Source organism: Triticum dicoccoides, chromosome 5A (genome assembly GCF_002162155.2).
Source record: "Triticum dicoccoides isolate Atlit2015 ecotype Zavitan chromosome 5A, WEW_v2.0, whole genome shotgun sequence".
NCBI classification, from domain to species: Eukaryota; Viridiplantae; Streptophyta; class Magnoliopsida; order Poales; family Poaceae; genus Triticum; species Triticum dicoccoides.
The window spans coordinates 712,240,012-712,254,999 of record NC_041388.1 but is presented as its reverse complement, the minus strand read 5'-3'; the positions used below and the strand labels follow the sequence as shown (position 1 = coordinate 712,254,999).

The window sequence follows — 14,988 nt, the reverse complement described above, 5'->3', positions numbered from 1 at the left end:
GGGGTGCGGGCGAAAGCTGGAGGCGCGGCGGCGGTGGCCTCGGGAAGAGGCGGCGGCGGCGGCGTGCGAGGAGGTGGGGGGAGGCGGCGGCGACCAGCGGCGGCGACGGCGACCGGAGAGGTGGCGGCGGCGGCTGGTGGCGGCGGCGGCGGCGGCTTAGGGTTTTAGGATCGTGCTGCGATAGATACCATGTAGAAGGACAAGATATAGGCTGTGCAATCTCGATGTATTGATCGGTGCACCAGGCACATATATATAAGTACAGAGGTGGGCCACAACCTTAACTATATAAAGGAAACAGAAGGTGGGCCCTACACACAAATATACACGTACACAATATACTCAACACCTATCAATACAGTATTTGTTCCACTAGTAGTAATCAAAACGAAAAGAAAAAAACTTAGAAGTTCAGAACACTAAGAAGAAGCTGCCCTCCTATGGCACAGGGACGAATGGGGCCTGCAGTATGAAAGGAAGTTGGCACCGTCTTCTTGCATGTTAGTGAAAGGAAATGGAGTTATGCTCTCTTAGAACAAACGCCAAGTGAGTGCAAAGTCAGGACAATCACCCTTGTGGCAGGTTGCGCAACCTAATATGATACGGTATGATACTCAACCATTTCTTCTTTATTTAACCCTTCGTCTAGGTGTATAAGTCACCTTAAGAAAACCAAAGGAAAAAGTCTAAAATAAACCTTAAGTTTGTAGATGAAAGCTAAATCAATCCTTGAACTTTGAATCCCCGAAATCAGCACGCTGTACTATATGATCCCGGTCTATTTTAAACCTTAAGCGTGTTTTCAAGGGGATTGTCGACGTGGCAGGTAAGGCTATGACTGGGCCGGCCCATCAGGCGCGAAGCGTCTTTCTTTTTTTAGTATCGTGCGACTTAAAAATACCAAAGAGAAAAAAATTCACTAACAAGGATTCAAACTTAGGACCTGCTGCTTCCAAGCTCATACCGCCAACCACCAAGCTAATAACTTTTGTTGTAAATTGGAAGCGCGAACATATTTAATAAGATACTGCAGGGTCGATATTTGAAACATTTAATTTTGAAACATTTTCTTGGAAATGGTCAACAATTTTGAAATCCAAGTGTTCTTACTAGCAAAAAAGAAACACAAACAAATTTTAAAACATGAACCATTTTAAAAATCCCCCAACATTTTTTGAAGTGCAAACACTTTTTAAAAAGCAAAGAAAATTTTGAGAACATGAATAATTTTGAAACCTAAACAAATAAGTGCGAAGAATTTTCCAAGATGAGAATTTCTTGAAACATTAACATTTCTTTGTAAAAATGTGAACAAATTCTGAAACCTGAATAAACTTTTAATGTGCGAACACTTTCTAACTTTTAAAAAATGGGAACAAATTTTCACAAAATTGTTCGCACTTTCATATTTTGTTCAGCTTCCGAAATTATTCCTTTTATAAAAGTGTTCGCAGTTTGCACTTTAAAAATCGTAGGGGATTTCAAAAATGTTTCACGTTTTCAAATTTTGTTTGTGTATTCCACATAATTCCAAAAAATGTTCAGATTTCAAAATTGTTGACAATTTTCAAGAAAATATATCTACAAAATTCAGAAATGTTTTCAAATCTCGATGTTTCGCGCTTCTCTTTTATCAACAACAGCTACGAGGTAGAGTAGCTAGCTATCTTGACAAGGTCAGCATTGCGAGGTTGAAAGTACGATTCCTGACAACGTCTCCATTGTTTTTAGTATTTTTAAGTTTACCTGGTGCGCCGGCCCAGTGCTGTCCAGCGGCAGATTTTAAGTTCGCCTAGTGGGCCTGCCCGGTACAGTCCGCCTGCAGTAAGAAATCCCGGGTTTCAGCTGGGTGTCAACAATCCTTGTTTGGGAATACACTCAAGGTTTAAAATAGACCGGGATCATATAGTTCGGTGTGCTGATTTCAGGGATTCAAAATTCAGGGTTTGATTTAGCTTTCGTCTATAAGTTTAAGGTTTATTTTAGACTTTTCCCAAAACCAAATAATCCCAAAAAACTAAGGCACGAAAAAGTAATACTAGTTGCATGCATATTAATTAGACCTCATCTACTAATTGGAGGACCAATGCATACAATTTCTGCGGCACACTATTGGGATTTGAAAGGGTCTTCTAATTAATAGCACATTTTGAGTTGAGAAAGAAATGATGTGATTGGCTTCATCCGCGATTCAATTTTTTTCCTAGCCCAATCTCTTTGTGCCTAGGTTGCGGTGCACCTTCTAAGATGTCTAATACACCTAGACGGTGGGAGTATGATACTGCCATTACGGTTAGCCTTAGGCCCGTGTGCCAAAGATGAGTGGCCCGGCCAGTTGACTTGGTGGTCAAACCAACAGATGGGCATGGGGTTGCAAAACTTTAAATAACCCCAAACGCGCCTGGTATTTTTCAGAAAATAAAGAAATTCTAGGCTTGGTATAAACTTCTAAATTCACAGTAGCTCCAAATTTAGTGATTCAAATTGGTAAATTCATAGTGGTTCCAAATTTGGTGATTCAAATTGGTAAATTCATCATTTGTAATGGTTTGCATGATGATATAAAAAATGAACTATCATCAATTGTGAATATGAGTCCCTGATAGGCTAATACGTAGTAATGTCATCTGTTGGTATTCAAATTAACCGTATAAGTCAAGTATCACTTCAAATTAAACGATGGAACTTATACCGTGTAACAATGTTTAAATGTGCCACTTATTTCATTAAGACCATTTTGTGGTAGAAAATCCCACGAATTATGTGTTCCTACCATTTTGTCGTACGAACGGGCTTAACGACACTTCCTCGATGCCTCTTGGAGGACCGACATTCGCAAGGTGCGTGTTCAAGTGTTCTATGCAATCGTGGTTGGGGCCGGCGAGCGATCACGGTTGAGGCGCCATGTGGTTGTGCCGCATGCGGCACCTCCATGCAATTACGTACACATCAGTTGCAGAACGCCATGTGGATGTGCGATATTTCAGGCGGGCCGGCCCCATTTATTCCCTTGGCGCCATTAATTGTGTCAATTCAAACTCTCGATCTCCCCATAACCCAAGTACCGCGCCCACGTAGACACTGTGTATACAGAGAACATCGAGCGGCTACTCCAATGGTGCTCCAAGGAAGTTCAACCAGCATTTCACCGTGCCATCCCACGACAGGACGGACCTCATGGTGATGTACACCAACGAGCCACATTGGGTGGACCGCTACATCACCATGTTTGAGCTATTCTCGAGGGAGGGCAAGTACAATGTGCCCGGGTTCAACCTTGAGTACACCGGCGGGCGTGCCGGGCATGATCAGAAGGCCATTCTCGTGTAGTTGTGTGTATGCCAGTATGTCCTCATCTACCACTACTGCAGGGTCACGAGGCCTTGTCAATAGACCTGATTATGTATTCACCAATGGACACTGTCAACGATGCAAATGTGCTCCTTAGTTCGGACATCTCTTGCTTGAATCTCATCGACATCCAGAAGCAACACGGGATCATCAGCAACGGAAAGAAGCAGGACTCCCTGACTAACCTTGCCGCGGCCATCGTCGGCCCCTTCTACGTCGGCACGAAGAATGACATCAAGAACAAGTGTGTCTAGCACTCGGTGTGGGGGGAATAATCCAATTCATCATTTTGTGCGGTTGACTTCAGTCATCTATTAACAAAAAGGGCGTGGGATGTGCCTGGCGTAATTAATCCATCTTAGCTTTAACAAAAGGTGAGTGTGATGCGCATGGCGCAATTAATTCAGCTTATCATGTTATAGAGTTAGTTAAGAGATCCAGATGATGAGTTATGTACAAGTTTTCACGGTTACTGTGTGTGGCGGAGTAATAAGAATGAAACATGACAGCCTGTGAAGACTTGTTTGTTAATATGTACGTGAAAATCCATATGTCCTGGGCTCTCCGCTAGTGCGATCAAATCTAGAGTTAACCCTGTATCCCTACAGTAAGCACCCTTTTAGGCTTCTAATTCAAGTGATAGACACAATCGCTTTACTCGAAAGCTAATAATCAGTCAATGACTGCTGAGATTGATTCGGATCCTGTTAAAAATTTGGAATAATCAGACCCAGAGTCAACCAAAATCGCCCCAAATGCTTCCACGCACAACACGAGTTGGAGTTTCGTAGTACTCCCTCTGTAAAGAAATATAAGATATAATATCATATATTTGTTTACAGAGGAAATACTATTTGTTTAAAACTGCTTAGCAGTGGCACTTATAGCGTATGTAAGGTAATATCCGAGACCCGGCAGATCGATCCTTGTAAATTTTGGGAGCCTACTTGAGAGGTCCTGCATACACACCTCAATCTCTATATAAACATGAGAGCCTAAGGCTGCTAAGCCAGACAAGTAGAGTGGCATCTAGCTTCAAGATGGAGAGCTACTCGCTGTCATATGCATCCCTGTGCGGCCTTGCAGTTGTTGTAGCAGGCTGGCTGCTACACTGCGTGTACAAGTGGAGGAATCCTCCCTGCAACATTGGGAGGCTCCCTCCTGGATCCATGGGCTTCCCTCTCGTTGGCGAGACCTTCCAGTTCCTCAGGCCAAGCCCTTCTCTCGATATCCCAGCCTTCTACAAGCAAAGGCTGGAAAGGTAATTACTTAATTTGAATTAAGAAAATTAATTTCTAGTTCTAGTCTAGTGTAGTATAAACATTGTTCTAGGATGCTAGATCCGCCACTGCCCACCGGATCAAGCAGCTGCAGCAGTGAGGGGATTGACAAATTCTGCACGTCCGTGCAGGTATGGCCGGCTGTTCAAGACGAACCTGGTGGGTCACCCTGTGGTGGTGTCCATGGACGCCGAGGTGAACCGCTTCATCTTCCAGCAGGAAGGCAAGCTGTTCCGTAGCTGGTACCCGGACACGGCCAACAGCATCTTCGGAAAGGACAGCATGGTCTACTACGACGGTTCCGTCCACAAGTACGTCCGCAGCTTCGCGGCCAGGCTCTTCGGCATCGACAGCCTCCGGGACGTGCTCTTCGCTGAGATGGAGCACAGCGTGACGCAGAACCTGGCCGTGTGGGCCACGGAGCCTTTCATTGAGGTCAAGGACGCCGTGGCCACGGTAATTAATTAAGGACATGCATGTGATAGTATAGTTTACAACTCCCCCCGTCCCAAAATAAATGACTCAATTTGGGACGGAGGGAGAAATTTGGTTGGCTGGCTGGATAGCTAGTAGGTACTATAGTAATAAACTAACTGAGTGGCATTCAGATGATATTTGACCACATGGCCAAGAAACTTATTGGTTTTGGCCCCGACAAGTCAAGGAAGCTTAGGAAGAACTTCGATGCCTTCTTCCAGGGAATGGTCTCATTCCCGCTGTATTTCCCTGGGACAACATTCTACGGATGCATACAGGTATAAGTCATCCATGTTCAACATAATTAAGTAGTTATACATGCTCAATTCAAGCTTAAAACAGCACGTCGTGTTCTTGATGCATGCAGGGAAGGAAAAAGCTTCAAAATGTACTCAAGGACCTACTAAAAGAAAGGCTCAGTACACCTCAGATGCGACACGGCGATTTCCTCGACGAGGTGGTCGACGAGCTCCGGAGTGGGACAGGAACGATGAACGAGAAATTTGCTGTAGATTTTGTTGCCGCCCTCTTGTTCGGCACCTTTGCGACGATCTCGTCAGCGCTTGCGGTCGGTATGAAGCTCCTCAGCGACCATCCTAACGTAGTAGAATCACTCAAGGTAAAGTCTTAATTTGTTCGACTCCTTGAGGTTTTCACTTTCAGTTTTTTTTAAAAAAATCAGCACCAACCGAAATTGAGTGATTTTGGTTTTGTTTTCAGCCAAAAGGCCAAAATGTTCACTTGAAATCAATTAAAAATTTGAATGTTTTGAGCATATTTTAAAAAAATATTTGAATTCATGTGTACTACTACAGCTGCTGAAATATTTTGGCCGAAAGGAAAATATTTCAATGACTGCTGAAATTAATGAAATTCAGTGAATTTCATCGAAATCTCACTGAAAATGAAAACCATCGGAGTAGCAAGTAATTCTTACTGCTGCACTTGACTCGTGTAAATCTTGCCAATCTTATACACTTACTTGGATTTGAACGGTTGAACGACAAAGATTTACGGTAGTTCTAAAACCTTGGTGCAGGAGGAGCATGAAGCGATTCTCAAGAAAAGAGAGGATGGAAGAACTGGGATCACATGGGATGAATACAAGTCCATGACATTCACTGCTCAGGTTTCACTTCATGCATGCATGTGTACCTTGAATTCACCAGTAATTTGTGATCAATCATGTCCAATCGTACAACAACATGAACTGATGGAAGCCAAACGTTTTCTGCACTGCATGCATGCAGGTCACGAATGAGATAGTTCGCATCAGTAACGTGTCCCCTGGAATATTCAGGAAAGCACTGACAGATGTGCCAGTGAAAGGTAAGGTACCCTCAGCATAGACATAGCACGTCCGTTTTGTAGTACGCACGTGCTACTTAATTATCTTCCCTGACGCAGGCTACACGATTCCCGCCGGTTGGCTGGTGATGATCAGCCCCATGGCTATCCATCTGAACCCAGAATTATATGAAGATCCACTAACCTTTAATCCATGGAGGTGGCAGGTTGGTGACAAATTCCTCAACAACCATCCCTTTATGCATGAATGACCAATCAAAATTCATACGCAGGATGAGTCGAAGAAGAGCACTCTACTCAAGAACTTCATGCCATTCGGAGGGGGGACGAGGCATTGTGTGGGAGCAGAGTTCAGCAAGATTCAGATCGCCATCTTCCTCCACACCTTGGTGACAAACTACCGGTAACTGCCGATCATGAAAACCAATAAATCACATTCTTAGCAACGAGCTAGTAATTTATAAGACTACGTTGAACAAATCATGTGCAGATGGAAGGAGATAAAAGGAGGCGACGTGCAACGCATAACGGAGGTCGTGTTTCCAACAGGCTATCACATCCAGATAATCCCAAGGGAGGGATAAATTGATTCAACACATGCATGGACGACTCCATTGCTCTTGGTACAACAAAGCACGGCCTACTTTATCCCTAGGGAGCACAAGGACGGATAATCGTACTCCTGCAATAATTGGTGATTGATTTCTCTACCATTCCAACTTCGTAAAATGTAACTTTGCAACATGTGACTACCTCGACACTACCGTGCTCCTTGATGTGTAATTTCTAGACTATGTGTGTTATTTTCTTTTCACTACAAGATATATGTCCATGAATAAAAAAACACCACTTTTATTTAGAAGTGTGTCACGTGTAAGAGTGTTTGGTTATAATGGGTACTAGTGCAGAATGGTGCTATGAAGGCACACCTATGGCACACCCTTGAACCGAACTGTGTACGATGCAGGTATCACAAACATTAAAAAAATAAAACTGGGTGCAAAAAAAGAAATGTATGCGATAGTCGATCCATTGTGCACGACTTTGAGATGCAAACCATGCGTGATACAAGGCACATAGTTCTGTAGAAATACACGTGTGCAATCAGTCGTGATAATGCACACGATTCCACTTCTCAAATCGTGTGCATTGATTGACAAATGATTTAAATAAATGAATTGTATTGATTAGGAGCATCCCGCACATTGTGTTACATGCACACTGTGTGTAAAGTTTCGCACACGGTTGTCTAAAGGCAACTCATGTGCGATAACTTGTGACAACGCATATGATTGTGTGGTGAAAATTGTGTGCTTTATCAGCCACACAATTGAATTAAATAAACTATGTGCGATACTGAGAATCATTGCACAAGATTCCCTCATGCGGATCATTTGCAACGTGAGTTGCTCTGTTTGCAAAAACGAGATGCTCTAGTGTTCAGAACAAAAACTACATAAGACATCATTGCACATTTTGTTGCATAATCAAACTAAACATTCAGTACATAAGTGACTAAACATCATATAGCACATCTCATTGCATAATTAGCTAAACAATAAACATTGTGTTATGGATAGTGATGAGCGACTCATCCTCGTCGGAGAAGGAGCAATGATTGAAATAGTCGTGGTCGGAGTTCTCCACTTTCTGTGCTTCTTCGAGCACGATGGCCTTTACGTTGAAATAATCCCTAGCTCCTTGGAAGGATAGATCCATCTCCTGTCGGCACAGATCGAGTCCTTGATACTTTCTAGCAGTAGAAATCGGTACAGATATGATGCTTGTCCCTTTTGTTCCTTATTGCATGACTAGTTTCATCAATTTGTTGCCTGGTCGATTATTGATACGTCTCCAATGTATCTATAATTTATGAAGTACTCATTCCATATTTACAATAATTTTATATGGTTTTCATGCACTATCATATCAATTTTATGGACTAACATATTGACCTAGTGTCCAGTGCCAGTTGTTGTTTTTTGCATATTTTTTGTTTCGCAAAAAAACATACCAAACGAAGTCCAAACACGATGAAAATTTATGAAGATATTTTATGGAATATATGTGATTTTTGGGAGAAAGATTCAACGCAAGACGGTGCCCGAGGGCCCAACAAGGCAACAGGGCGTACCCTACCCCCATGGGCGCGCCCTGATGTATTGTGGGCTCCTCATAGGTCGGTTTATGCCCTTCTTTCCTTGTATGAAATATAATGTCCTGATAAAAATCCCCTCAAAATTCCAGCCCAATCAGAGTTACAGATCTCCAGCAATATGACAAACAGTAAAGGGCTCAGAAAACAGTAGCGGAAAATAGAAAACAACAATGAGATCCAATCTAGGGGAGAGATACCTCTCCCCCGGAGGGCCAAGGAGGAAGAATGGGTAGGAAGGGGCCTTCCTCCTCTCCTCCGGTGAGGCCGAGAAGCCGCTGGGGACATCTCCTCCATCACCACCAACTTCTCCATTCCCATGGTGATGTGTGAGTAGTTCATCCTTGAGGCTGAGGGTATCTACTAGTAGCTATGTGTTCGATCTCTCTCTCTCTCTCTCTCTCTCTCTCTCTCTCTCTCTCTCTCCCTCTCCCTCTCTCTCTCTCCCTCTCTCGTGATCTTGATAGGGCACAATCTTGATGGTATCATGAGCTTTGTTAATATAGTGGAATCATATGGGTGTTCTTCCCTCTCTATCTTTGTTGTGATGAATTGAGTCTTGATCTTTGAGGTTTCATTTTTATCGAATTGAATATATTTTGAATTTGAAATGACTTGATGGATGTCTTACATGTGGATACACGTGGTGACAATGGGGTATTCTATTGAGTCACTTGATATATGTTTTGGTAATCAACTTGCTGTCTCGTGTTGACATCGGGGTAATCTAGACATAGAGATTGATACACATTTTCATCCTACTTTCTCCGATAGGAACTTTGGAGTGGTTCTTTGTCGCACGTTGAGGGATTGTTATATAATTCCGTTATGTTAGCACCGTTGAGAGATTACACTAGTGAAAGTATGAACCATAGGCCTTGCACTACTAGGGAAAACCCTAGTAGTAGCGCGGGTTTTGAGGCTATCAGCAGTGCGGGCAGCCGCGCTACTAATAAGACACTACATCCAACTGTTAATAGTAGCGCGGTCTGTACCCGCGCGACTATTATTGACTATATCAGCAACGCTTTTTCAGAATATGTTACTATTAGTTAGCTGTAGCGCTTTCCTAGCCCCACGCTACTGCTATGTGTTTCATCATTTTCCTCCCGCTTCCTACCCAGTTCAGTTTCAATAAACTGCAATTTCCAGATACTAGGTACTAATAGATATCAATTTCATAAAGCATTATAGGTACTAGGTAGTACTACATTCCAAATTACTCATCGTGGTTTTAGCTCATATTTGAACTAAAACCACGACGAGTAATTTGGAACGGAGGGAGTACTAGATAACAATTTTATATATAGTCAACATGCATTTTCAAGAAGTCCAAGGTGATATTGATGACGATCATTATATGTAGTTCTAGATGATATCGACGATGATCATCATATGTAGTTCTACATGACATCGATGACAATCATCATATGTAGTTCTAGATGATATAGCCACACACACATATGTAGTTCTAGATGATATAGCCACACACATATGTAGTTCTAGATGATATCAACGACGATCATCATCCTCAAGCCTAGGCGGTGGGTGTTCCTGATAGTAATTATGATGGCCTGTCCAACACGAAGATTCTTGCCAACGAGGAATTTCTTCCACCCAATCGAGTTTAAGTGTGTGCTACCGTCTGTGTCCATGCGGTAAGTACAGATGGTGACGGAGCCCCTTGCGATAAGGCGTAGTCCAGCTGAGCCTTCTTCATCAGGCTCAATACCACAACTCACTGATAGGTTCTTTTGCAATTTCTGAATAAGAAAAATATATCAATTAATAAATAGCCTCGCACATACTCTTGCAAATATATTTTTATAGATTTCTACACTATCAAAAGACACAGTACAACGCGTTTGTACTAATTAAGAATGAATTCTACTAATAAGTATATATGGATTATCTACACTATTAATAGTTCATTGGATTCTACGTACACTAATAAGCATGTGATCAGACTCTACACTAAAGCATATCATCGACTAGATTCCAGACAACATATCATTGGACTCTAAGCATATCATTGAATTCACTAAGCATATCATCGGATAATTTGCATTTGTAAGTATAACAATAAAGTGTATATATATATATCATCAAATTACTACAGTCAGTATAACATACCATTTCATGCCGATCGACCATAGTACTTGTCAGGCGGGTCACGAATGGCACCCCGACAAAGCCATCACATGGCGGAATTATGTCCCATAGGTTGCACACCTCCTCCTCGCTCAGCCTCATTCTTTAAGCTATGATGATTTCATGAAGTGGGTTCTCATCATCTTCACCGAGTGGGTCCTCATTATCTTCATCATCTTCGTCATCTTCATCATCTTCCACCAGGTTGATATAAATGACAGCCAACTTGGGTCTTTCTGCTCCTAAGGAGAAGCTGATCAACTCATCACCAGTAAGACGCATGCGGGCGAGGAAACGGGCCCATCCATCTCCTCCAATATGCGACATATTGCGTCCTTTCTCGACCTCCATAGTGTACGACCCCCCAGGAGCCTCAAATGTCACAGTGTCTCCTGTCAGCCTGTTAAATTTCAACCTCACATTGCATGGGACGAGCTATGTAAGAAAAGCAAAATGACACAATGCAGTAATGCCAACACTAAAAATAAAATAGTTGTTATATTTCATCTAATTTCTTACCACCGCATGACGAAAACTCGCTGAAAGTAGATGCCAAATAGCTTGCCAGTTGCAAGGCTGCTGGCGCACCTTGGCTTGCACAGTCGACATGGTGGTGGTGGTGGTGGCGCCATTTTCCTAAAGCAATATGAGCAAAGGATTAACAATCCACTTCACAGAAAAGAAAAACAGTAGCATGTGATATTTTTTATTCTTCTTCAGTTATATTTTCATAGTGGAAATGATCGTGAATATAGGCATCACTTCCATGACAAGTAGACCGACTCCTGCCTGCATCTACTACTATTACTTCACACATCGACCGCTATCCAGCATGCATCTAGTGTATTAAGTTAACAAGAACGAAGTTACGCCTTAAGCAAGATGACATGATGTAGAGGGATAGATCCAATCAATATGAACAAACCCCATCTTTTTTACCGTAATGGCAACAATACAAATACGTGTCATGTCCCTTTCTGTCAGTGGGAATAAGCACCACAAGATTAAACTCAATACAAAGCACATCTCCCATTGCAAGAAAAATCAATCTAGTTGGCCAAACCAAATCTATAGATAGGAGAGAAATACAAAGCTATCTTAATTATGCATAAAATAGTTTAGAGACTCAAATAATATTCATAGATAATCTGATCATAAAACCACAATTCATCGGATCTCAACAAACGCACCGCAAAATAAGATTACATCGAATAGATATCCAAGAACATCGAGGAGAACATTGTATTGAAGATCAAAGAGAGAGAAGAAGCCATCTAGATACTAGCTATGGACCCATAGGTCTGTGGTAAACTACTCACACATCATCGAAAGGGAAGCAAGGTTGATGTAGAAGCCATCCGTGGTCGAATCCCCTTTCGGCAGAGTACCGCAAAAGGCTTCCAGATGGGATCTCACGAGGACAAAAACTTGCGGCGGCGGAAAAGTATTTTTGGTGTGGCCTCTGGTCTACCGGGAATGTTTGGGTATTTATAGAAGAAGAATTAGGGTTAGAAGTGCCATGGGGGCCCCACAAGCTTGGGAGCAAGGGAGTTCCGGACTAAGGGGTCCTCGGGCTGCCGGCCTATCTCTTATGGACCGAACAGGTGGGCCGCTCTACAAGTACTTCTAATCTAATCCACGAGTAAACAGTAAACATGGCAAATACGGTATTGTGACGCCCCAATTTAATCGTACACTAATCATGCACACAAATGTGTACGATCAAGATCAGGGACTCACGGGAGGATATCACAACACAACTCTAAAACATAAATAAGTCATACAAGCATCATAATACAAGCCAGGGGCCTCGAGGGCTTGAATACAAGTGCTCGATCATAGACGAGTCAGCGGAAGCAACAATATCTGAGCACAGACATAAGTTAAACAAGTTTGCCTTAAGAAGGCTAGCACAAACTGGGATACAGATCGAAAGAGGCGCAGGCCTCCTGCCTGGGATCCTCCTAAGCTACTCCTGGTCGTCGTCAGCGGGCTGCACGTAGTAGTAGGCACCTCCGGGGTAGTAGTCGTCATCGACGGTGGCGTCTGGCTCCTGGGCTCCATCGTCTGGTCGCAGCAGCCGAGTAGAGATAGGGGGAAAAGGGGGGACAAGGCAACCGTGAGTACTCATCCAAAGTACTCGCAAGCAAGGATCTATACTACATATGCATGGATATATGTGTAAAGGGCCATATCAGTGGACTGAACTGCAGAATGCCAGAATAAGAGGGGGATAACTAGTCTTATCGAAGACTACGCTTCTGGTCACCTTCGTCTTGCAACAGGTAGAAGAGGGCAGTCTGAAGTCCTCCAAGTAACATCACATAGCAATAATCCTACCCGGCGATCCCCTCCTCGTATCCCTGAGAGAGAGCGACCACCGGTTGTATCTGGCACTTGGAAGGGTGTGTTTTATTAAGTATCCGGTTCTAGTTGTCATAAGGTCAAGGTACAACTCCAAGTCGTCCTGTTACCGAAGATCATGGCTATTCGAATAGATTAACTTCCCTGCAGGGGTGCACCAACTTACCCAACACGCTTGATCCCATTTGGCCGGACACACTTTCCTGGGTCATGCCCGGCCGCGGAAGATCAACACGTCACAGCCCCACCTAGGCTCAACAGAGAGGCCAGCACGCCGGTCTAAACCTAAGCGCACAGGGGTCTGGGCCCATCGCCCATAGCACACCTGCACGTTGCGTACGCGGCCGAAAGCAGAACTAGCCCCCTTAATACAAGAGCAGGCTTACGTTCCAATCCGGCGCGCGCCACTCAGTCGCTGGCGTCACGAAGTGCTTCAGCTGATACCACGACGTCGGGATACGCATAACTACTCCCACGTAGATGGTTAGTGCGTATAGGCACGTAGCCAACTCAGATCATATACCAAGATCTCGTTAAGCGTGTTAAATATCCGCGAACGCCGAACAGGGCCAGGTCCACCTCTCTCCTAGGCGGTCTCAACCTGCCTTGTCGCTCCGCCACAAAGTAACAGTTGGGGGACGTCGGGAACCCAGGCCCACCTCTACCGGGATGAAGCCACGTGTCCTTTCAGCCCCCATCTCCGAACAGTATCACAGGTAATGTAATAGTGTAAAGTATATAGTATATGCCCGTGATCACCTCCCGAAGTGATCACAGCCCAGTAGAATAGCATGGCAGATGGACAAGAGTGTAGGGCCACTGATGGAACACTAGCATCCTATACTAAGCAGTAGGATAGCAGGTAAAGGTAACAACAGTAGTAGCAAGGACAGGCTATGCAGCAGTATAGGATTAACTGAAAGCAGTAACATGCTACACTACTCTAATGCAAGCAGTATAGAGAAGAGTAGGCGATATCTGGTGATCAAAGGGGGTGCTTGCCTGGTTGCTCTGGCAAGAGAGAGGGGTCGTCAACTCCGTAGTCGAACTGGGCAGCAGCAGCGTCGGTCTCGTAGTCTACCGGAGATAAGAGGGGGAAGAAACAATGAATACAATGCAAACATAAACACGACGATGCGTGACGTGACAATGAGCGGTGCTAGGTGTGCCCTAACGTGGTATGAGGTGGTACCGGTTAAGGGGGGAAACATCCGGGAAGTATTCCCGGTGTTTCGCGTTTTCGGGCAGAGGAGCCGGAGGGGGAAAGTTGCGAGTTCGATAGGTTAGGGGTGTGTGGCGGACGAACGGACTGCGTATCCGGAATCGTCTCGTCGTTCTGAGCAACTTTCATGTTGAAAATATTTTAATCCGAGTTACGGATTAAAAGATATGATTTTCTAAAGATTTTATTAATTTCTGGAATTTAATTAATTATTTAATTTAATCCGAAAATGGAATTATGACACCAGCATGATGTCATGTTGACATCAGCAGCCAACATGGATTGACTAAGCCAAACTTACACGTGGGTCCCATTTGTCATACTCTGTTAGCTAATTAACAGTAGTTAATTAGGTAAATTAGTCATTAGGTTAATTAACCTTATTTAGTTAATTTAATCAGAATTAATTAAGTTAATTATTTAGTTAATTAACTAATTAGTTAATTAATTTTATTAGTAATTAATTATTTATTATATATTTTATATATTTTATTTTTTTAATTCTTTTTTTTATAAACGTTCTGGGGCTAGGGCCGTTCGGTCAGTGGCCTAAGGCCTTATCGGGCACAGGGGGAGCGGGCGCTGGGTGCTACGGTTACGGGCGCCGGGGCGTGATGGCGCCCGAGCGGAGGCCGAGCACGGGCGGCGGCCAGCGAGGGGCCGCGGCGGAGGCCGGCGCA

At 43.6% G+C, this 14,988-nt stretch overlaps 1 protein-coding gene across 1 annotated transcript; it reads left to right on the top strand.

Moving 5' to 3' along the window:
- Positions 1 to 4,391: 4,391 nt before the first annotated feature.
- On the top strand, positions 4,392 to 7,186 carry LOC119298616 (cytochrome P450 87A3-like). The gene is made up of 9 exons (XM_037575949.1): positions 4,392 to 4,612; positions 4,763 to 5,087; positions 5,240 to 5,386; positions 5,476 to 5,727; positions 6,148 to 6,237; positions 6,359 to 6,437; positions 6,516 to 6,622; positions 6,689 to 6,819; positions 6,907 to 7,186. Exons 1-9 carry the CDS (start codon positions 4,392 to 4,394, stop codon positions 6,998 to 7,000), a joined length of 1,446 nt encoding a protein of 481 aa, XP_037431846.1. The 3' UTR covers positions 7,001 to 7,186.
- The last annotated feature ends 7,802 nt before the right edge of the window (positions 7,187 to 14,988 follow it).

Coding starts and splice junctions, on each gene's coding strand:
- LOC119298616 (XM_037575949.1), top strand. CDS start 4,392: ATGGAGAGCTACTCGCTGTCATATGCATCCCTGTGCGGCCTTGCAGTT. Junction 5,387..5,475: donor CATTCTACGGATGCATACAG/GTATAAGTCATC, acceptor TGATGCATGCAG/GGAAGGAAAAAGCTTCAAAA. Junction 6,820..6,906: donor ACCTTGGTGACAAACTACCG/GTAACTGCCGAT, acceptor AATCATGTGCAG/ATGGAAGGAGATAAAAGGAG.